A 23,068-nucleotide genomic window follows, 5' to 3' on the forward strand; every position below is an offset into this window, starting at 1 on the left:
GTTTCCTCTTGTGTTCACTGTTTTTCCTTGTTCACTCTTACACGTTTTTGTCTTTCTGGATCTAATCCCCTTCGATTTCGTGCATTTTTTACTCTTTTTTTTTGCAAGATTGGCGTGCTTGGGGTAACCTGCCCCTCTTTTGTTAAAGGGTTTATTAAGAAAATGTCTTTCGGTTCAACTCAATTGATGGGAGATTTTCAGCAAGTTTGAAATGAACGAAGGCATTGAAGGAAGGAAGGAAGGGAGGGAGGGAGGGAGGGAGGGGGCAAATATTCCAAAATCAAAATTATTTCTGCCACTTTAGTGCCACCTGGTGGCATAAAGGCCCTGATGCCTGGGAACATCCCTTGGTCAAGAACTGCTGAATGTAGTGGGTGAAAAGCTAGAGGCTTCAGCGCGGAAAGTGAGAGTGAGACCAGAAGACACACAAGTAAACACTGGAGTTTTCAATCTTTTTAATAACTTTTCAAGTGTTTCTTTGTTTACACCTACATGATATAGGAAGAGCAAGAACATTTTAGGGAGAAATAAGTTAGAAAGTTTAAATATAAATATTGAACTTGAGAACAATTCAGGAAAACATGTTCGTACCACTCGGGGCCATGGACAGACCAGGACCTGAGGTTATTTTATTACACAAAGTAACTGGTACAATTTACTAACAAATCAGTTCACAATACCTTCTCCCCTGCATCAGAGACCGCCAAGTCGGCTCCCACACCCTGGGTCCCGGGATCCACATCCCAACAGCCTCTTCCTCCTGTCCCTTCTGTGACTAGTGCTGGAAGCGTGCCGTTGAGACAGAAACAAAAAGGACATCGTCACACATCAGCCAGCGGACCCGGCTCTTTTGTACACAGCTGACACATATTTCCAATTAACAGACACCATGAGATCACATGTATTGAGGTGCTAGAATAGCTAAAATAGCGCAGAGCAATGCAGAGACCCTGCCCTCAGGGAGCTTACAGGCTAACGGGTACCAAACTGACAAAGGGCATCAGTTATCATCCATTGTTATGTTTTTCTTCTTTTCTTGCAGAGAGGTGTTCGTGCGATGGTGGTGACACCGAGAAGGTAGACTCTCCATCTCACTTTCACTGAATAGGAAAAAGCCGCCTGGGGAGGGTGAAGTTGAAAACAGGCATCGTGGGGCAGAGCAAGGCTGGCAGGCCCAGAGCCAGGGACACGGGTCTGCGCCAGGCTCCATGGTGGCTGCACGAGAGCAGCAGGCCATACACAAGGCTTAGCGGGAGGGACTCGCCCCACAGCAGGAGGGGAACTGGTTTTAAAAAACAATTTCCAAGTGGATTTTTTTTCTCACAACTCTTGTTTATGCTCTAAATTTATAATACTGTTACTACTGTATATTTAACCTATAAAAACAAATATTTCTACTCCAGAAATATTTTTTACGTACCACCCACAGATGTCACTCCATTCATTAAATCTCTGTTGGTGGGACTTAGGCTCACCTTATACTGATTAAACAAAACCTTCTAAAGCCCTTTCACATGTAGAATTTCACTGGACCCAGGCCCAATCAGGACCCTGATGAAACAGATACGTTGTGACTCTGTTTACATATTTTTTCCTCAGTGCCATCTTGAAACTTCATTTCTGATAAAGGAAATACTGTTTTCTCCTTGTTTAAATGAGAGTCCTCTAATACAAAGAAGTTTTTGTTTAAGCAGAAATGACTTCAAATTATAGCAGCTAAAAAGTAAGTTCATTTCGCCCAAGCCAGTTAACACTTGTTCATGTATACAGTGAAGGGACATTTTATAAAGACTTTTCTGTCACTAAAATGTGGTTCCACTATTGGGTACTGTTCTTAACTCTTAGTGAGATGCCGAGAGCATAAACAAAAGAATTGGCCATTCTCTCTCTTCCCTTCATAGGAACAAGGACCCCCCGATGGGGAAGGCAGCTGATGGTGGTCACATGAAGGCAGGAGAAGGGAAGCTAGACCAGGTCCCTCTGTTCCAGCTGTCAGCTCAGAGGGGATGAGAGGGTCTGCAGAACTTTACAGGGAGCAGACTGCCTCCCCCACCTGAGTAGCTATACTGAGGCCTGAAACAGAGGGCCTTGCTTGGCCTATAACCTCAGGCGGACCTGGGCCTGACTTAGAAGGACACAGTCCTCAGAGTCAAACCCAGGGCTGAGCCTTCAGGTCTAGACCCTCATGCAGGGATGGTATTTGTCCTCATCAACGTTACAAAGAGAATCAAACTCTTGCAGCACCACGTTCCAGTCCAGCCTGGAGCTGAAGAGGTCTTTGGGGTACAGGACCCCGCCCACGTGCCCTGCCCCTCCTCTACAGGAAGCCTGATATCAGAACCAGCCTCTTGGTGGTTGTGGCAGATGTCCTGGGAGATGTGGATACGAAGGGGAGAACGCTCGCTGCCTGCTCTGCGGGGAGGGAAGGCGTGGCCCTGTGCTCTGAGCAGCTGTGCAGCCGGCACGGCCCCTCCCAGCTGTCCCAGGGTGAGTCTGAGAGCAGCAGATCCCTACGTGTATTTTTAGCTAGAACTTCCTTAATGGCATAATGAGGTTCTTCTTTAAAGAGGAAATCACCCAGGGCAGTACAACTCCCCTGATGAATCTGGGCTGTGTCGAAATGAAAAACATATGTGCGCATTCTGAAAATAGAAACCCAGGATTAGATAAAGCAGAACTGAAGAGGGGAAAATAATTACTGATGCTAGTAAAAAAATGTATAGAATTTTAAAACTGTACCGTTTCCATTCATCTTATTTAACCAATGGTTGTTTGTAAAGAAATTCTAAGACAATTTAATCCTCCAATGTCTAGCTACTAAAAGACATATAAGACCTGGTGGGAGTAAGGTTTTTATCACCCGAACATAATAAAAATTATAGTTGTAAATATCTTTGCATGCTCTTATATCAGTAACCTTTGGAAAATTAAATATTTAGCTTACCACTATACATATAACAGTATAATTAGGTTTAGAGAAATTACCTAAATCAATTCTCTACATTCTATTTTTCTGTATTTAAAAAATATTGAAACAGTATTTTCATAAATAAATTCTAACCTGAAGTGTATGACAACATTTATCAAAAATCTTTTGGCACTTCTGCTATGTTTGTGGGGTTTTTTTCAGTTTTCTTTTAAATATTTCTAATTGGATTTATTGGCGTGACATTGGTTAATAAAACTATATAGGCTCCAGGTATACAATTCTATAATACATCATCTATAACCTGTATTGTGTGTTCACCACCCGAGTCAAATCTCCTTCCACCACCATTTATCCCTCCTTCACCCTCTTCTACCTCCTCTCACCCCCCTTTTCCTCTGGTAATCACCATGCTGTTGTCTGTGTCTATGACAGTTTTTGTTTGTTTGTTTAATCCCTTCACCTTTCTCACCCAGCGCCCCCGCCCTCACCTCTGACAGCTGTCTGTTCTCTGTATCTATGAGTCTATTTCTGTTTTGTTTGTTAGTTTATTTTGTTCATTAGATTCCACATATACGTGAAATCATATGGTCTTTGTCCTTCTCTGACTGGCTTATTCACTGAGCATAACACTCTCTAGGTCCATCCACTGCTTTTAACCCCGCCACCACATACGTGTGTGTGTGTGTGTGTGTGTGTGTGTGTGTGTTTTCCTACTCTGCTCAGTTCTGTTTTCTCCACTGATGCAGAAATTAAGTTAAAGGTCTTGTTTTCTAAAAAAAAAAAAAAAAAGTTGAAAAATATCTTTTAAAAGTGTATTCAATAAGTTATATCAAAAATCAGTAAGTTTGAGGGGAGGTACAAAGCTTGCCTGGGCAACAGCAATACAACGCACCAGCTAACTATTCCTTCAGTCCTTATCCTTGTAACAACAGAGTCATTATTACACGTCAAGGCGAGTGTATTTATTCTCAGGGTTTTTTCTAATTTTAAGAAATGCATTATGTCCCCTTCAAATAGGAATACAGTCGTTGCCTTCATGTTATGCAACCACTACACACACGGGATTGTGTGTCGGCTCATAGCAAAGGCCCGTGTTTCACTTACAAGCAGTAGGCGGTCCTGGCGCGTCACAACTGGGCACATCGGGCAAGGCAGCTTCTGCACAGCCCTCCTCGGGGGGCTGACAGGCATCGCCCGGCTGGGAGGCCTTCACTGCGACCTGCAGGCTCTCAGCTAAGAAGCAGGAAAACGAAAGTAAGTTTAAAAATAAGTATATGTACCTCTCGGGTACACTTATAGTTGCTCATGTGGAAGATAATACAATAATTCATAAATAATAATGTGAGAATACACTCTGTGCTTTGCATACTCACAACCACAAACCCGCCCTGTGTGTGTGTATTTTAACATTTAGACCAGAAGTTGGCAAACTATACTTGGCCTGTGTCTGTTTTTATATGGCCCAGGAGCAAAAAAAAAAAAAATGGTTTTTACATTTTTAAAGAGTCAAAATACATACACATGCACAGACACAGAATAATGTGTTCCAGAAAGTTTATGTAGCCTGAAAAGCCTAAACTATTTACTATCGAGCCCTTCACAGAAAAAGTTTGCCCACCTGCAATCTAAAGCAATGCTTTAAGCATCATTTTATGATAGAGTATTCAATAAAAAAACAAACTTGTATAAAAATATATCACTTTCGGTAAATGACTGTGCTGAAAAAATTTAATTAATTTAAATATGATATTGGGCATTAGGATTTTAAGACTTTCTACTCTGAAATGTTAGTTATTCTTCAAAAAGAGTATTTCTCCAGCCCTGGCTGGTGTGGCTTGTTGGTTGAGTGTCATCCTGTGCACCAAAGGTTTGCCAGTCCAATTCCTGGTTAGAACACATACCCACGTTACAGGTTCAATGTTCTCTCTCACATCCATGCTCCTCTCTCTCTCTCTCTCTCTCTCTCTCTCTCTCTCTCTCTCTCTCCCTCCCTCCCTCCCTCCCTCCCCCTTCCTCCCTTCCTCTCTCTCCCTCAAATCATTTTTCATTTTTTTTAAAGAGTATTTCTCCAAACATGCCTTTAAAAAGATTCCCATTCCTCATGGTAGACCTACTGGATCACATTCTCAGGGAGGGAAAAGGGGGATTTGCACTTTAAACAAGCACCTAAATTTTTAAGTGAAGTTTTTCTATTTACAATAAAAGGTTTTCAACTAGCATGTGGAACAGTATTACTTTGAGGACCCTATAAATATTTCCAAAACAGTGTGTCCAATGATTTAATTTATCAAATTGATGACCTTCTCTGTTCTGTGGGCTACTGGGCATCTGATAACTAGTAAGGGGAGTTTGCAGATTGGAGAAGAGAGAGACAGATAACTAACTGCTCTACAAGGTAGCACGTGTTCAATGCTAAGTTCTATCACCCAGGTGTTAGAGCATTACAAAATGATACACACTCATAGATACAGAGAACATTTTGATGACCGCCAGATAGGAGGGGGGTTGGGGAGCTGGGTGAAAAGGGGGAAGGAATTAGGAATTACAAATCGCCAGTTATAAAAACGGTCACGGGGATGTAAGTACAGCAGGGGGAATATAATCACTCGGAGTTTTGATGAAAGCATCACTGTTTCCTGAGCACCAACCACAGTGCACACTGTAGATGCTCAATACACATTTGATGAATGAATGCGTAAGTCCATCGGCAGACCTCATGTCAGACCACCTCTGTGCCGTTCTGAAGACCTGTGCCCTCAACCGGTCTTAGATTCCATGATCCCTAAGTTCTCCTCCAGCTAATGTTGAGATGCTAAGGCAGAGCTTGGCAAACATTCTCTGCAAAGAACCAGATTGTAAATATTTTAGTCTTCGTGGCCCATACCATCTCTGTTGCAACTATTCGTCCTTGCCATGGCAGCAAGAAAGCAGCTGTCGATGTTATGTGCACAGTGGGTGTGGCTGTGTCCCAACTAAACTCTATTTACAAAGACAGGCGGTGGGACGCATTCCGTCTGTGGCCTGTACTTACCAGCCCTGGTTCTGCACAATAGCCCTCTCTCAGGTGGTGGCTGTTTTATCTCCCAAGCTCTTCGTCCCTATTGTCACTTCCAGCCCCATTTCTCCCCTTAAGTCCCTTTTTACCTTAAAATTTCCCTTTCACCACTCACTACTGCTCCTTGTTCCCAGTCACCAACAGACGCCTTGAACAATTTAAGCACCTGGTGCAATTGACCGCCTCCCCACAATCTACTCCTATCAAAACTCTCAGTGAGTCCAATTCCATGAACACAGAACTTCCAATACCCTGGCGTTCCATGGCCTTGTCGTCCACCCTGCCTCAGCCACCAACCCCCACGTTTACACCCTAGACACTGTCGTTCTCCACTCGGCAGTCAGAGGGTTTATTTTAAAACACAAAGGAAATCACTCTTCAACTCAAAACTCTGCAATGCTTCCCTCACACTTAGGGTGAAATTCAAAGTCCTTACCTCCATCCAGGTAACCTGGTCCTAGTTAACGCTGACTCATCTCCTGCCACTTCCCAGCACTCACATCACTGTACCTGCACTGTCCTCTGTGCTGTTCCCCAGACAAATCTGGCACTCACCTGCCTCAGGGCCTTTGCACCTGCTGTTCCTATGTCTGGAACATTCTTTTCCCAGATTCTGTTTGGGTTTCTCAATTCCCTGTGTCTGCTCATATAGCACTATATCAAAGGAGGCCTCCACTGTCCGCCTTCTCCAAAATAAAACCTCCCCAACCCCATTACTCCCTAACCCCCACATCCTGCTCATTATTCTCCAGAGCACTTGACATAACCTGACGTATTTATTTCCTTACATTTCGCTGTTTCAGGAGAGTCAGGACTTTGTCTTATTGTGCTACATCCTCAGCACCAAGACCACAGCACATGGCCGATGGTAGGTACTCAGTACACGTTTTCTGAAGTGGTCAAACCACATCCTTTCGGAAGCAACTTACCTTCTTTCAGTGCCGCTGCCAGCAAGGAGGCCGCCTGGGGAGGCTCGCCGGGGTCGGGTTTGATGAGGAGGTGGGGCTCCAGGTGGACATCCTCGAATCCACTCAGTTCTCCCAACTCAGCGTAGATATGCAGCTTCTCCTCCAAATATGTACAGATTTGCTGGTCTTGATTACAGAGTAGTTCTATGAAACAGCATTTACCGGAGAAGGTTATCACAGGAACTTAACAGCTCTGAGAATCCACGTGACAAGACAAAGAAGTTGCGGATTAGCTAGCGGTGTGGCCTAACAGGTAAGATAAGCTTGTTGGGTGGGCCAGATCCAAGTTCAAACCCTAACTGTTCCATTCAGTGACTGCGGCCTCCAGCAAATGACCTACTTCTCTGAGCTTCCAATGCATTTCCTACAAACGGGGTACTCAATAAATGTCCATTTCCTTTCCCAGTCCCCCAATTCCAGAAAAGCTTGCAAAACTATTCTTTGCTGGGGCTGTTTTCTATTACGACGAAACATTAAGCTGGGGAATGACACTGAGGCGGCTCATCCATAATGAGTGAAACCCACAAGGGAAAGCAATGCAAAGGCTGACACTGCCCAGGCTCCAGCCAGCCTTGGTCAAAACCAAACACAGCGGCTCATGTTTCTATTCCTAAACCTCCAATTTCTTTGACCAACTCTGCATGCATCATTTTCCTCTGATCTCAACATGTCACAGGATTCTTCGAGCTTAAAGGGACCAAACCAGCATCTAATCCAGGGGTTCTCCATCTCTCTGCCTCAGAATCACCTGGGAGAGTTTAAAATACTAATGTCTGCACCCCTCCTCCGACAGATTCCCCCTGAACTGGTTGAGGGTGGGGCCCAGGCGCCAGGACTGTGAACAACCTACCCGCAGTGATTCTAGGATCCAGCCAGAGATGAGAATCACTGAGTTGACTTAATTTCCGAACTTCACGGACTTGAAATTTCACAGAGCTCTTGTGTTCCTTAATCACAGTCATACAACTGTGACCTGACAGTGCTGGGCCTTAAAACTAAACCACTGGACAGCAGTTCTCAGAACCACCGGTGCCACACCACTCACAGTTACTGTTTCATAAGTGTCATGTGCAAAAATTTTAAAAATTTATTATTTTTTACATTCAATATTATTTTGTATTAGTTTCATGTGTACAGCATAGTGGTTAGCCAGTGGTCAGCAAACTCATTAGTCAACAGAGCCAAATATCAACAGTACAACGATTGAAATTTCTTTTGAGAGCCAAATTTTTTAAACTTAAACTATATAGGTAGGTACATTGTTATTAACTTAATTAGGGTACTCCTAAGGCTTAGGAGGAGCCACACTCAAGGGGCCAAAGAGCCGCATGTGGCTCACGAGCTGCAGTTTGCCGACCACGGGGTTAGACAATCATATACTTTACAAAGTGTTTCCCTGATATTTCCAGTACCCACCTGGCACCATACAGAGTTATTACAACATTATTCACTACATTCCCTATGTTGTACTTTACATCCTGGTGACTATTCTATAACTACCAATCTGTACTTTATAATCTCTTCACCTTTTTCACCCAATCCCCCACCTTCCTCCCCTCTGACAGCCATCAAAATGTTCTCTGTATCTATAAATCTGTTTCCGTTTTGCTTGTTCATTTATATTTTTCTTTAGATCACACATATAAGTGAAAGCATATGGTATTTGCCTTTTTCTGACTTATTTCACTTAGTATAATGCCCCTCTGGTACAGCTATGCTGTTGTAAATGGTACGATTTCATTATTTTTCATGGCCAAGTTATATTCCATTGTATATATGTACCACAGCTTTTAAAAATGTGTTCTTCATCACAAAGGAGGAAGTGGGGAGAGATACACCTTATTTAAGCACTCCCAGTGCCAGTTTTTTTGTTTGTTTGTTTGAGAGTAGTTAGAGTGGGCCTTGCATGCACAGAATTAGATTAATCAGTCAGTCATAGCTTCCCATTCATGACCCCTGGGCTTTCTCACCGTCCACGGACACACACAACCAGGGAACCGTAGGTGCCAGCACTGTACCTTGACATTGCTGAATTTTGGCCACTCTTGCTTCAGCTTTCCGCCTCTCTTCATCAGACTCACTTGTCCTCCCCCCTTCTTCTTCTGGGCAACTTTAAAAGACAACAGTCAAGAGAGACAACTCAAACCAAGTCCAAGTACCTTTAGGGTCATTAGAAAGACACGGGAGAGGCAATAGAATCATTCAAAGAAAAAGTCAACATAAAGAGAATTCGACATGCCCCCTGGCCAAGAGATTTGGTTTTCTTGAACATATAAAGGACCTTGCGTAATGTAACAGCCCTCAAAGCCAGCAGCATAGGGAATGGGAGTAGGGCGCCAGGTTGGGTGGGGTACAGTGGCAATGAAGGAATTTTATGTAACATCATTCAAGATCTAATGAATCAAATTACCATTAAAAATGATCACCCCCACTCTCCCACCCTCATTTATAAAAACTGCTTGTGCACAATAAGGAGGAGTAAATTGACTTAGAGCACTTAGATCCACTAATCTAAAAACGTTTATTGAATGATTCTTCAGAATTCAGTCCACAGAGAAACATAAGACATGGTCCCTGCCCTCCAGGAGCTTCCAATCTAATAAATAACATATATACATAGAAAGTGATTATAGCTACAAGGCAGTTTATGACAAGCACCAAATAAATGCTTCAGAGAGCATGTTAAAGAATTTCAGGTAAGAAAGAGCCAATGGAAGCAAAGAGGTGTTCGCGAAGGAGATGGACATGAGCTGCACCAAGATGGGTAGGGTTGCCGCAGGCAGAGGGGAGGATGGGGCTGCATGCAGGGAGGCTCAGAGGACAGAGCTGCAGATGAGGACCTATCACAGGCAGGTGCAGGGGAGCAGACCGCTCAGGCTGAGGCAAAGTTTTCATGCAAGGGAGACACAGTTAGAGCATGCTCCCCTTTAACCAGCCCACTTCCTAGCTGATGGACAGAAGGAAACGTTACCTCTCGACTGCCTGCTGGATCCGTCTCATCCAGTTATTTCGCTCCTCCTTGGAGTTGGTGTGAATCTCATACATCTCAGGGCCAGCAGAAGAAGCACTGATCAGAAACATTCCTCTCTCCTCATTAGCAACTTCTCGGGCGATAAGCTTCTGAAGGGAAATAACGGATGGCTTCTGATCCTGCGCAAAATAGGAGGACGTGCAGATGAAACAGCATCCCATCCAAAGTGAGGTCTCGCAGAGCACGTTAGCGAAGGAAAGCAACCGTGTTAGGTAAGTCTTAATATCACTTCACTCTTTTCCCAAGAGCTGAGGAAGTTGGCAAGAGCTCCATGGAACAGTTATGGTGAAGACAGGGTGGGAAGAAAAGATACAGGGAAGTGTTTGTCCTCAAGAATTGGTGGTTTAAAAGGACAACTTTTAAAGAAACTAACACGTCATTGACCAAAGAGTGTGCATAAGCCATCGCTAAGCCTCCCTGTGGAGAGGCAGAGCTTCGGATATAAATCCCAACTCCTTTAATTGCTGCAAGTAAATAAAATTACCTTGCAACAAAAAATAAAATAAAATAAAAGGACCACTTTTAAAAAGAGAGGACCATCAGAGCACTAAGAAAAAACATCAAAATGCCATAGTCAGGGGTGGATGAATTTTTCTAGAAAGGCATGGGATAGGAAATATTATATCAAATATTATGAAGAGATTGAGAGAGATAGAAGACCTAAAGAGTCCCTTGGATTTGGCAGTTAACAACAACACTGTTTCAATAAGGGGACAGATACAGAATCCCAGGTACCAAGGAGTGGAATGTAAACATGACAGGCAAGAATGAGGTAGCCAGGCTTTAGACCCCCTGGCATAACCAGTGTCTCCTGCTATCATAGGAGCAGCAACACAACTTCCACAGTTCTACCTGCAAATTTCTCTTATTTCCACCAACCAGGGGACCCTCTGGTGGGCAGGAATAGGTCTAATGCATCCTCATGTCTCACACAGTGCTTTGCATGAGCAGGCACTCACTAAATGTCTAGAACGAGATTTAGCTTCATTCTATCGGAGGGGAATAGGAAGAAAGTCTACAACTTGGCATCCAATCCATGATGAAGTCACCTCTTCTCCCAACATTTCCTGTGACCACTGTTCCCTCTAAGTCTCAGGAATTTGGAGATGAATGAGACACTGAATATAGTAATGTAGCGAGGCAGCCGTAGCTGGAAGAATAGCCAAAGGAATGCTGCTGAAGTTTTGGGGGTAAATATGAAGACTCTTACTTGGTTTGTGGCTTCCACCCCTGTTTATAGTGTAGGTCGCAATATGTGGTTTTGCTTCTCCCTCGTGGACTGAGCGACGCCTTTACCAGAACATGCTGCTCATTGCCTCACTGCTGACTCTAGTGCTGGCTTTGCTCTCCCAGCATCCACAGCCCCACCACATCTGAGGTCTGCAGACACACATCCCTGTAGGCATGGAAGGCCTCTGCCACAGAAGAGGAGGAACCGGAGCTGCCACTGTAGCCCCATGGTTACAATATATCCACTGTGATTCCACAAGGTGGCTGAGTCTATGGGTGAGCAATTCTATTTGTGATTCCACTGTGATAACAAGACCTTGCACATCTACATGGCAAGACAACCTCCTACACTCAGCATTCGGGATTTAGTGAACACATCTGCTTTTTTCCTATTCATTTTATATATTTGAGTCCTACTGCCATTTCCAGCTAAGTCCTCTTTGAAAACAATTATCTTTTAGGGGAGCTATTCCATCCTCTTGCTATTTTTCAGCTGTTTATCTTCTGGCCATTTCCAAATTCATCATGTCTTCTGTAACATGTGGCAAGCATTTACTAAAGAAGTCTGTCTAATAGTACAAGAGACAGAGAATCTCACCTGTGGGTATTAGCATGAAGATAACTTTACAAAATACTCATGTGAGAACCAGGAAATACAGATATTTGCATACTCTTAGCCAATGCATCAATTCCCTCAAGCTATTAACCATAAGATATTTATGACACATGGGCTGTGCCAACTAAATGTATATGATGCAACTAAAAAGCATCTGATTGACAGTAGGGTGCACTTGACTCTTTAAGGATAATGCTTCCTCTTTTGCTTCCTGACATCAGCAAGGGCTTAGCTGGCAGCTACATGTTAGGCTAACATCTTCAGGAAACGATATCCGCACCATCTCACTGTTGTCCATTGCCAAACACATTTTACCCAGAAGAGCTGAGTTGTGGCTGCCTTCAACCTGGCATTTGGTGGGTTGCATGGTAAATGTGGTCTATGGGTGGCACAGATAACTCTTCAAAAGGTCAGACAAGAGGGGCAAATCCATCCTTCAAGTTATACTATAAGCTAAACATCACAGCTAGTTCTCAATCCATACACTCTGCTGTTCTAGAAACAAAACCATTGTCCATATGCTGTGCCTAATTCTTTGATCCACCATCAGGTTGTCTGGCCGATAGTACCACCGAGGAGGCAGGATTTGCTTCTCCTTTCGGTCTTTGGTTTTGAGGAACCCTCGTTTCTATAAAGCAGGGATGTAAATGTGTTTTCTCGCCAACCACAGGTCAAACGGCCCGCTCATTTACTCTGCTTCCTTTCAGAGAACCCGGTAACAGCCGAGAGGGGTTGCTGGACACATCAGTAGGTGGTCATGACATTTGCAATATATATAATTCAAACAGATCAGGAAACTGGGGACGTGGTTAAGGCCTCTGGTTTTCTGCTGGTGTCGCTGTGGGAGAGCACCTCTGGACTTTATACAACTTGCACACTCTGATCAGAGACAATGTGCTGAACGGTGCAGAAGCCGATTGCCCCAACCTGACAAGCCCCGAGGGGCAGGTGAGGCACTGTCCCAGCCTCTTCCTCAGCAGGACCCCTCACTGGGCAGGCATGCTTCTTGTTTACTCTGAGCAGCATGAGCTCTGAATTTGCCAAAAACAGGTGGAAATGATGGTATCTGTTGATGATACCTGAACATCCTATCAGTCAATGGATGATAATCACTAGCGTTTTAGAGACACCATCATGCTGTCCACCTTGGTCCTGCACCTCAGATTCTTTCCTCTACCAGCGCCTGGTGCTCCATGATGCTGACAAGGAGTTAACTGATGACATCTTCCTTCTCTAAGTGAGTCATTTTGGACCACAAGATGCTGCATAAGAAATGATATAAAACTCTGGCTTTACTGCTAATCTACTCTGCTGGCAATGAGGTTAACATAGCATACTACAGAGATAACTATTATAGGAACAGCCTCCATCATAGTAACCATTATAGTAGAAATAATAGGAATCTTTAAACTGGAGATACCAGGATGGTGTTCTCTTGTTGGACAGAAGGAAAGTCATGACAGTTATGAACGGGGTTAGCAACAGTTACAGAAGACAGGCAGCAAGATACCAGAAGTGACCAACATTAACATGTGAGTTTCTGGGAAGCCAAGGGGGTGGGTATTTGGAGGAAAGACCTAGAGAACCAGATGGCAGAGGGTCACGGCAGGGGGGAGGGAGTTATGGCAGTGCCTGTTCACCAGCCAGTACCAAACTACTGTAATCTTTTCATAATTGAAGAGGTTAATGGGGGGAAACCTATGTCATAATTTCAACAATAAAGATTAAATATATATATATATATGTATATATGTGTGTGTGTGTGTGTGTGTGTGTGTGTATATATATATATATATATATATATATATATATATTCATAATTGGTTAAACTGCTGAGCCAGCTAACTACCTATCCTAGCTGTGATAACTCAACACTCATCATGCTACTTAAATCCAATTAGATGTTTGTTACTAAACACTGTAGTCATTAATTACAATGGGAATATAACAGGGGCATATTCTCACCCATGACTATATAACATCACCAGGAATGTCAGGAATTTTTCAAGGAGATGTGGGATTAAACATGCATCACATGGTCATATACTTACAACAGCTGCAAAGATGTATTTCTGGTCTTTTTCTTGTAAAAAGAGCAGCACATCAGTTAGAAGCAGCGCTAGGATATCTTCAAAGAAAAAAGCTTTGTTAGTAACAATGAAGCAAACCACAGTTCAAATGCCGACATTAAATATTTAAAAAAATAAAAAGACTTTGTCTAATTATGAAACTTTGATAAAAATGCCTGCATTATGATAGCCAACAATATTTTATAGATAACTTAACAGACAAGCTGTGTTTAGGTATGCATGTTTATGTGTGTCACTGTAAGTATTGCTAAATCTCCAGCAAATTTAATGTTGTAACTTTTACAAAGGAAGAAAAATATCCAATTAAACAAAAAGTTTTAATAGAATGGAGCAGGCTCTTTCCTTTATGGGAAAAAGGAAGTGCAAATTAAAAATGTTAAGAGGGCAGCTTCTGCCTCAAATTATATATCAAAATCTGCTATTTCGTTCCATCTAAATCCTATACTTCCCTTACAAATTGTTCACAAGAACCCATCTTCTCTATACCACTGACAGTTCTGACAGAGCTACCAAACTAATGATTCTGCAAAATGGATCAAGAGCAAATGATTGGACACTCGGGTTCTATAAACAGTGCTTACTATTTTAGTTTGGTTAATGTTCTAATTGTGGTTAATGTTTAGGTGACACAGGGCAAGTTGCTGATCAACAAATCCCATTCCGGTCATTAGTGGCAACCACCAGCGAAACTTGACAATCCTCCAATAGGACTAACAACCTCTCGGTGTTTACCTGAGAGCATTAAAAACAAGGAGAGCAGACCAGAGGTTCTTAACCAGGCTGCGCAGCAGACTCACCTGCAAGCTTTTAAACACCCTATATTTGAGCTTCACCCCCAGACCAATAAGCTCAGAATTTCTGGGAGGAGATAAGCAGTAGTAAATTTTTTAAGCTCCAGAGGCGATTCTAGCGTGTGGCCAGGGTTGAAAAAGCCTAGATCAGGCAAGATGCTAGCTACAGAATCAGCCCCTGAGAATATGAATAAACTGTTTTAGACTCAGACCAGATTAGTGGAGTCACGTTAATGCTGTTCGTACTGAGGAAGCATCTACAGCAATGTAAACGTGTCTATTTTTGCAGTATGTTACTCAGTACCGAACGTGACATTCAGAGTTCACCCTTCCCCGCCATGGCCTGCTAGTCCTGAGCTGGATGTGCAGGTGTACCACCCCACTTGAAATCACATTTGCCAGATTAACATTTCTGTGCCAACAATTAGCAGAATTCTCAGTTCCTTTGATTCAAACATCACAAAGTTGGACAATCATAAGACATACATAAGGGCTTTTGCTTAGAGCTGCAAACTGCCAACTAAAGGTTCGTAGCATTGGCCACATTGCCTATGGGTGTTCACAACTCGATCCTACAGGAATTTTCCCACTGACCCAGGGCTTGTGCCTACATTTCTGAACGATTTATCTTTTGAAAATCTGTCCTCTGTTACATGAATATCACGTGTGAAAAAAGGGAGAAATCGGTCTGGGAGTGCCACAGTACCTTTGAAACGGCCCGTAGCAGTTTTCCAAAAAACAAGGCCGTCATGTAATAGAGTTCTCTCTTTGCTGATCAGTGCCTGCTTCCTAAACACATCGCCGTTTTTGAGCTTGGTATATGTTTTGTTTTCGATCTTACTTAGGATCTCGAGCCATTTTTGGTTTTTCTCATATTCGCTGACTTTTAAATCCACTGCTGCAATCATGTCTCTTATTAGGCAAAGAGCTTTGCATAAGTCTTTATGTTCTTCCGTGTTTTCTGCGTGGGAAAAAGAAAGAAACGTGATACAATAAGCCAGAGAGCTAAGGGAGACAGTGTTTTCCTATACTTTTAAATACAGTTAAATGTATCATCCAAGCCGCTAAAGTCTCTGAACAAAAATGTTGGATTAAATTCAAATACCACATTATCACTGTGCACCCTCCTCCCAAAAGAACCGTTAAAATATTTAACTATAAAAGATTTGCGTATCAGATGTGCTTCAGCTGAAACACCGTGAAAATAGGATGTCTGGTTTCTAGAGACTGGTTTGACCTTCCTCCTAGAGCAGGGGATGTCTGATATACAAGGTGGGACAAACGTAGCCACAGTTGTGAGAATGCAAAACACAGCGTTTATTCCTGGATTATGATTTATTAATTATTTTCTATATGAACACGGTGGGGCAAAAGCACCTACAGTTGTGAGTATGCAAAACACAGCGTTTATTCTTGGATTGTTATTTATTAATTATTTTCCATCTGAATAACTGTAAACCTACTTTTGCCCCACTGTGTATACTAAGTTAGGCCTTCCTTCTACCTTCCCACACACAGGTAATCAAGTTATCCCCACGCCAAGCTTCTCAGAACTTAACCAAGCCACAGGCCCAGGTTGAAGTCCTTTCATAAATTTGAGCTTCAAGGTGCCTTGAATGGGCCTTAGACTCAATTGCTTTCTTGGATCCCTTCCTCCATAAAAATAATACTCAAAACTACATTTTACAAGTGCATTAGCAGGAAGATAAATATGTCAATAATACATATTAAACATTTTTTGAACTAAAAAAACTGGACCATGGCCCTGTGCCTAGTGGCTCATGCCAACAGAGTAGATGATCACCGAGTCTAGTTGTTATTCTTTAAAACACTGGCCACCTGATCTTATCTCTGGATTATCTTAAGCAAAGACTCTGGAGGAGTTTCTGGATCAGCCTCCTGAAACTCCAGATAAAACCGAGTGTAGCTATTTTCTATATTTGAGGATTTAAAAAACCACCTAGTTTATGTTTATTGAGGCAAAATGAACTGAAGGGGAAAGTTTCAGGAGGTTAGAAGTTGCTAAAAGATGAGAAAAAAAATTGGCAGAGAAAAATCAAAGATTCTCTAGAGCCTAGAGCAGCAGAAATAAACACGAAGGAACAGCAGTCAAGTGGGATGAGAACAAGGACTCCAAAGGGCCTAAATGTTTTGAGTTCTAAATGTGTTAGATACATGAGGATCTGTCAGAAAAGCTCAAGGAAGAGATGCAGACATTCATCTTCAACAAAGAGTCTTTCTCATTGCCCGTGAAGGGACACACCTCACTATTTTACTACGCCTACTGCCCAATAAGCAGCATACACCCTGCCCCCCACCAAAGTTCTTTCTAAAGAGCATATTTCATCATAGGAAAGTTGAGTAAAGAAAGTCAATCTTGAGTTACAAGAGGTAAGGCCAAGAAAAGGCTCCAAGTCTTGACCTTCAGGGACAAATTACTATCTTACAATAGCTTGCTATTCAAGCATAGCAGCATCAGACTCACCTGGGAGTATTGTTAGAAATGCATACGTTGGGTTCTATCTCGGACTAACTGAATCAGAATCGACATATAAGCAATCCCCAGGTGAAGGGTAACTCCTAATGAAGTTTGAGAAGCATTGCCATAATAGAGTCATGTGAACCATGTTCTCAGTAGCCAGAGAAAGAGAGAGACTGACCATTGGGAAGGTCTGACCTAAGGTGAGGAGCCATATGTCATAATTATCATGGTTGACGCACACTAGGGAATCACTATTATTCATTCTTCCAGGAATGTGGCATGGATGATTGTTGGAGCTGACTTAATACAATCTGACAAATGTTAGTCTGTGAGGTATTGTATATATGAACATAATACAAACCAAAAGTCTTGATTTTGTCTTCATTCTTTTGCTGAAAACAAAATTTATGAGGTTTTTCTCTGTATATTGTGCTTCTATTTTCTTTTATATTATTAGGATCCATAAAAATGGGACACAAGGAATAGATGCTACTCACCTAGACCCCTACTCACCTAGACCCCTTCCCAAAAAAGAATGTCAGAGTTGACTTTCTTAAAGTTGGCATATAAAATCTCATTGGTCTTACACAGTATCTTAGGACACCATTTTCATTATCTCTAAGTCAACTGATCATAATAAAGAGAATAAAAACAGCTCCCACTTATTGAGCACCTTGTTTATACCAGGCTCTGCACTGGGCACTTTCTGAGACAATCTCACTTGATCCTCACAATTCCATAAGATGAGGATTATTATTCTCACTTGGCAGTGCAGAAAACGGAGGCCCATTTAATTAGCTTGCCCAACTAATGAGCAGCAGAACCAAGTATATGCAATAGCAATGCAAGTTTACATAACTACAAACCCAGCCCATGTTAATACAACACACTAACCCCCAATAATAACAAACTCAAAATTGACAATCTAACATTTGGCACTGGCAATTTTATTTATTCATTCATTGCACTGCTATGTGTTTGTTTATTGATAGGCTACTCTTGACCAACCACTGCACGAGGCATTGAAGATCCAGCTGTGAACCAGACAGACACAGGCCTTGTAGATCCCTGCAGGAGCTTACAGTCCAGCCATGTGCATTAATAGCTCCTTAAGGGATACCCAGATGTTACTCTCTGGAACTTAATGAATTAACAGGGTCAAAAATAGCTCCTTCATAAATCATTCTCAATCTAATAATTCATTGTTTAGGAGAGTTGACATTTGTTGCTAGGGTCAATTGCATATGTTTCAACAAACAGCAGGAAGGTAGCAGGAAGATGAGGATGAAGAGGTAGTAAGAAGATCTGGATATGGAAAGACTGCAGAAGAGAAAGGCAGGGTCAAAGTTTGGGCTGCTTGGAGGACTATAGACTATTGGCCAAGCCACATTATAAAAGGTAACTTTTCAAAATAGATCCAAATCCTAAGGCTTTAACAGTTTTTTCATAATGGAAATCTTTATGAATCAGAGGCCACAAGCATTTCTAGGTCTTTACAACACCTCAGGCATGTTTCAAAGTAATGAAAGAAGCAAATGTTTGTCCCAGAAGTCATCACTCACCCTTTGTGTACTGCAATATCCTCTCCACTAACACAGGGTACTTTGTGATGCGCTGAGTGACTAGCAGGATGCATTCTGGAATTCCTCGGCGTCGAGCCAAAAGATTACTATTTCGGAGCTTAAAAAAAGACAGATATATTTTTATATTCACAAACTCTATCCATATTTTCTAAATAGATGTGAATTTAATAATACAGAGAATCTGCAACAGCATACTTCTATTCAGACACAATACAATACACATTATTAATTGAAAATTGATGCATTGTCATTAACTTGTATACTTTGTCATTAATTTCAATAATCCAGCTCTCCAAGATTTCAAGATTTAAGTTGCTCTGATGTATTTGTAATTAATTCCAAATGTGAGTAAATTCCAATACATGTAAGTGTTAAGATTCATGAACAGCAAAAGTTTTGAAAAATACTCAGAAATCAAAGTTAGAGTTTGAGTATGAGTTTGACATTAACTATATTTTCCCAACAGGGCGCCCTCTTTATGTGTTGTTATTCACCACGGAACTTTAAACTTCCCTCTAATCAGGGCAACTTTTTCTAAAAATTTCAGAGTATTCTTTAAGTTTTCAAATTCTCAAATATATGTATGTGGGAAGAAAACAAAAGGAGGAGAATCTGATAGAATTTTTTAAATGTTAGATAAAAATTTGGGATCCATGAAATGCTAAAGGACAAATTTCTTTAACAAATAAATTAGATGCAAAAAAAGGAAAGGGGAACGTTCAAATTAAAAAAAGATTAAAAAGATGTAACCCTCATATATAATTGTGAACCTTGGATAGATCCTGATTTAAGCAATTCAATTTTATGAAATAATCAGGAAATCCAAATATTAGCCAGCTGTTGAAAAATATTAAAGAATTATTGTTCATTTATCTAAGCACGATAATGTCTCTGTAATTTTTTAAAAGACTGTATTGTTTAGAGATACATATGAAGTGATGATGAGTCATGGATTTGCTTCAAGCTAATTCAGTGGGAGTGGAAGGATTCTGTCCTTATTTTTACTACGATTCTTCTGATGTTTAACTTGTCAGGGCATGAAAGAGCTTCACAGGATATTGCAAAGGTGCTCATAAGCTTAGAGGACATGACTTCACAAATAACAAGCTACAAAAGAAAATTATTTAGAAGAAATATTCTACTAACATAGAAAAAACGACTTTCCATCTTGGCCACAAACTTATTAGTACTTCCTTCTAAAAGAGCATCTAGATGTGAAACTTAGTGAGGTTACGTAAGAAATAAGCATGAACTATTTTCCCAAACTGGTCTACCACTGTATGATAGAGTTTTAAAATACTTGCCTTAATAAAATTCTGAAACTTTTTATTTTGCTGGAGTTCTTTAAATAGGCTGACAGCTTCTTTGTGATGGCTACAGAATTCTCCATATATTTTCTTCATTGTATTTGCATTTTCTTCTGAAAACTGAGAATAACAGTTCAGTGATGGTTTATAAATTGAGTCAGTTCTGAACACAAAAGGAAAAATGCAATTTTCATATATTTCAATACATTCTTTGCAAATAAAGAATAAAGATCATGGTTTCCAGAGCTCAATACTGATGAGCATATCCTATCTAATAAGGAGGGAATATGATAATTGACTGCCCCGCCCTCAAAGATGGCAGCACCCACAGCCAATAAGGAGGGAATATGCTAATTGACTGCCACGCCCTCAAAGATGGCAGCACCCACAGCCAAAAGATGGCTGGCAGGGGAGGGCAGTTGTGGGTGAGCAGGTCTGCAGGGGAGGGCAGTTGGGGGCAACTGGGCTGGCAAGGGAGGGCAGTTGGGGGCGATCGGACCAGCAGGGGAGCAGTTAGGTGTCAATCAGGCTGGCAGGGGAGTGGTTAGGGGATGATCAAGTTGGCAGGCAGAAGCGGTTAGGGACAATCAGGCAGGCAGGCAGGCGAGCGGTTGGGAGCCAGCAGTCCTGGTTGTGAGAGGGATGTCCGATCCCATAGGGATCGGGCCTAAACCGGCAGTTGGACATCCCCCAAGGGTCCCAGATTGGAGAGGGTGCAAGCTGGGCTGAGGGACACACACACACACACACACACACACACTCCAGTGCACGATTTTTGTGCACCGGGCCTCTAGTCTTAAAATAATTGCCTATTTATTAATCTATAAATAGACAATAATGTTGGAATATTCTGTTTGTCTATTAATGGGCCTGCTTCTTAGCAATATTATAAATGTTTTATAAAAGCAGCTCATTATACTCTACTGGTCTTTTCATGCATATGAACAAATAAACTATTTACACTATTAAAAAAAAGCATAAAATCATGGAACTTCTGAACACAATCACTTCTCTTTTTCAATTAAAATCGCCGAAACCGGTTTGGCTCAGTGGATAGAGCGTCGGCCTTCGGACTGAGGGGTCCCGGGTTCGATTCCGGTCAAGGGCATGTACCTGGGTTGCGGGCACATCCCCAGTGGGAGATGTGCAGGAGGCAGCTGATCGATGTTTCTCTCTCATCGATGTTTCTAACTCTCTATCTCTCTCCCTTCCTCTCTGTAAAAAATCAATAAAATATATATATATATATTTTTTTAAATAAAAGAAAGTAGTCAAGAGGTAAAGGGAAGACAGTAATCTAATATGATTATATTATACTGAACTAATTCAATTACCAAATAGCCAAATAAAAAACATTTGATATAATTTATTCTTTTTGTAGTCTTCGTGATTTCAACTTATAGTTTGAATATTTTTGTAGATTGAAGAAAGGATTATGTGGCAACATTTGGTGACCTCTCACTAGCTGGCATGTGCACTGGCTAAGGGACCGTGTCCATGGACTCAGCCCTCAGTCGGGAATTTGATTTCTGTCAGCACATCACAAATAGATCAAGAGGCAGGTAACTATTCATTGGCCAAGACAAAGGAGAAAGATGGATAACTAGGGTGCCAATTAATTAACTGATGGAGAGAAGCAGAGATGTGGGATAGGTGTTTCAATAAGCTTGACGTATAGAACAACCCCTGTCTCCCAGGCATGAACTCTGAGGCTTTCATGGTAACAGATCTGCCTCCTCCAAAACGAGCCAGTGCTTGCCTTGAAGATGTTGGTAAGACTATCACAGGCCCACTGGGGAGCCACATTATTGGAAAGCCATCACAATAAGAAGTTTAAATAGAATTTTCATAAAGGGATTTACTTGTGGCTGTGACTCCTGGTGGAGGTAGTGATAAGGCCAGTCACTGGCTTTAAGAAACTTTCAGGCATCAGTTCATATAAACTAACATCAACTAAAAGAAAAGCAATCAAAATCATCTGTCAATCAAAATGAAATTAATTCCAGTTCTCCATTGGTGTTTAATACTGTAGAGAATCTGCAAACCTTTTCCGTTTTTGAGGTTAGGACCTTTAAACCTCTCTTACCTGTTGGACTAGAATATCTCCAATTCGGTTAATGACGAAATTCCTGTCATTGTCAGCACAGGATTCCTGCCTCCGCTCCTTCATGCTATAGAAGAAATGCCTATGAATTTCAAGTAACTCATCCAAGCAGGGGAAGATTTTATCCACAGTGCTGTGGTCCAGCTGCAGCTCCTCCTTCATGCCTTTCCTGAAGATCTCAGACATGATGAAGAGGGTCTGGATGTGATGCATTTCCGTTTGCATTAGCTCTGAAACACGCAAGCAGAAACAGGCTTCTAAAACAAGAATCCCTACTGACCTAAATTAGTAGCTAAACACTATACATCACACAAATTAAAAAGAGGAAATGTTTAAAAATAACCTTCTTCCACTATAAAAGTCAGCATCAATTAAACATTAATGCAAGCTTAAATTAATCAACATTTTCTGTTTTTCCAGATATAAGAAGATAAATTCAAGTCCAATACTTAAGAATCCAATGTATCTGAAACTCTCATAACATAACCAGCTAGCGTCTTTAGGTACCTTTAGCTAGGAACTGGTCTTATTCTTCCCTGAGTCCTCTCTGAAATATAACTTAGTATGTCTCAGTTTTTCTGTTTTGTTTTGTTGTGTATGTGTGTGTTGTTGTTGTTGTTGTTGTTGTTGTTGTTGTTTGGGGGGAGGATGTTGTTTTTTGCATTGAGTAGGAGCGCAATTAATTTGGTGAATTAAATTGAATTAAATATAATAAAGTTCCTCAAAGCAGACAACAATAGATCCTTTCTATTACTAGATCAATCTCTAAAATTCCACTTTCTTTAGGGGAAAACAATGTATCATGATCAAGGAACATCATCAAGGAAGTAAAAAGATAACCCATAAAATGGGAGAAAATATTTACAAATCATATACCTGGTA

General features: G+C 41.5%; 1 protein-coding gene across 3 annotated transcripts in view; it reads right to left on the reverse strand.

The window, feature by feature from the left end:
• The window catches only part of ARHGEF28 (Rho guanine nucleotide exchange factor 28), a 259,431-nt gene that overhangs the window by 36,363 nt on the left and 200,000 nt on the right, over positions 1-23,068 (reverse strand). For all 3 annotated transcript variants that reach the window (XM_006081332.3, XM_006081331.3, XM_006081333.3), the window contains 10 exons: positions 22,169-22,416; positions 20,080-20,202; positions 18,755-18,872; positions 15,417-15,671; positions 13,881-13,957; positions 9,924-10,102; positions 8,971-9,062; positions 6,914-7,096; positions 4,034-4,162; positions 681-781 (listed from right to left, as the gene is read on the reverse strand). In XM_006081332.3, coding sequence (XP_006081394.1) covers positions 681-781; positions 4,034-4,162; positions 6,914-7,096; positions 8,971-9,062; positions 9,924-10,102; positions 13,881-13,957; positions 15,417-15,671; positions 18,755-18,872; positions 20,080-20,202; positions 22,169-22,416 — 1,505 coding nt within the window. The remainder of the gene's footprint in view (positions 1-680; positions 782-4,033; positions 4,163-6,913; positions 7,097-8,970; positions 9,063-9,923; positions 10,103-13,880; positions 13,958-15,416; positions 15,672-18,754; positions 18,873-20,079; positions 20,203-22,168; positions 22,417-23,068) is intronic.

Source organism: Myotis lucifugus, unplaced genomic scaffold (assembly GCF_000147115.1).
Source record: "Myotis lucifugus unplaced genomic scaffold, Myoluc2.0 scaffold_0, whole genome shotgun sequence".
In the NCBI taxonomy this organism is placed as follows: Eukaryota; Metazoa; Chordata; class Mammalia; order Chiroptera; family Vespertilionidae; genus Myotis; species Myotis lucifugus.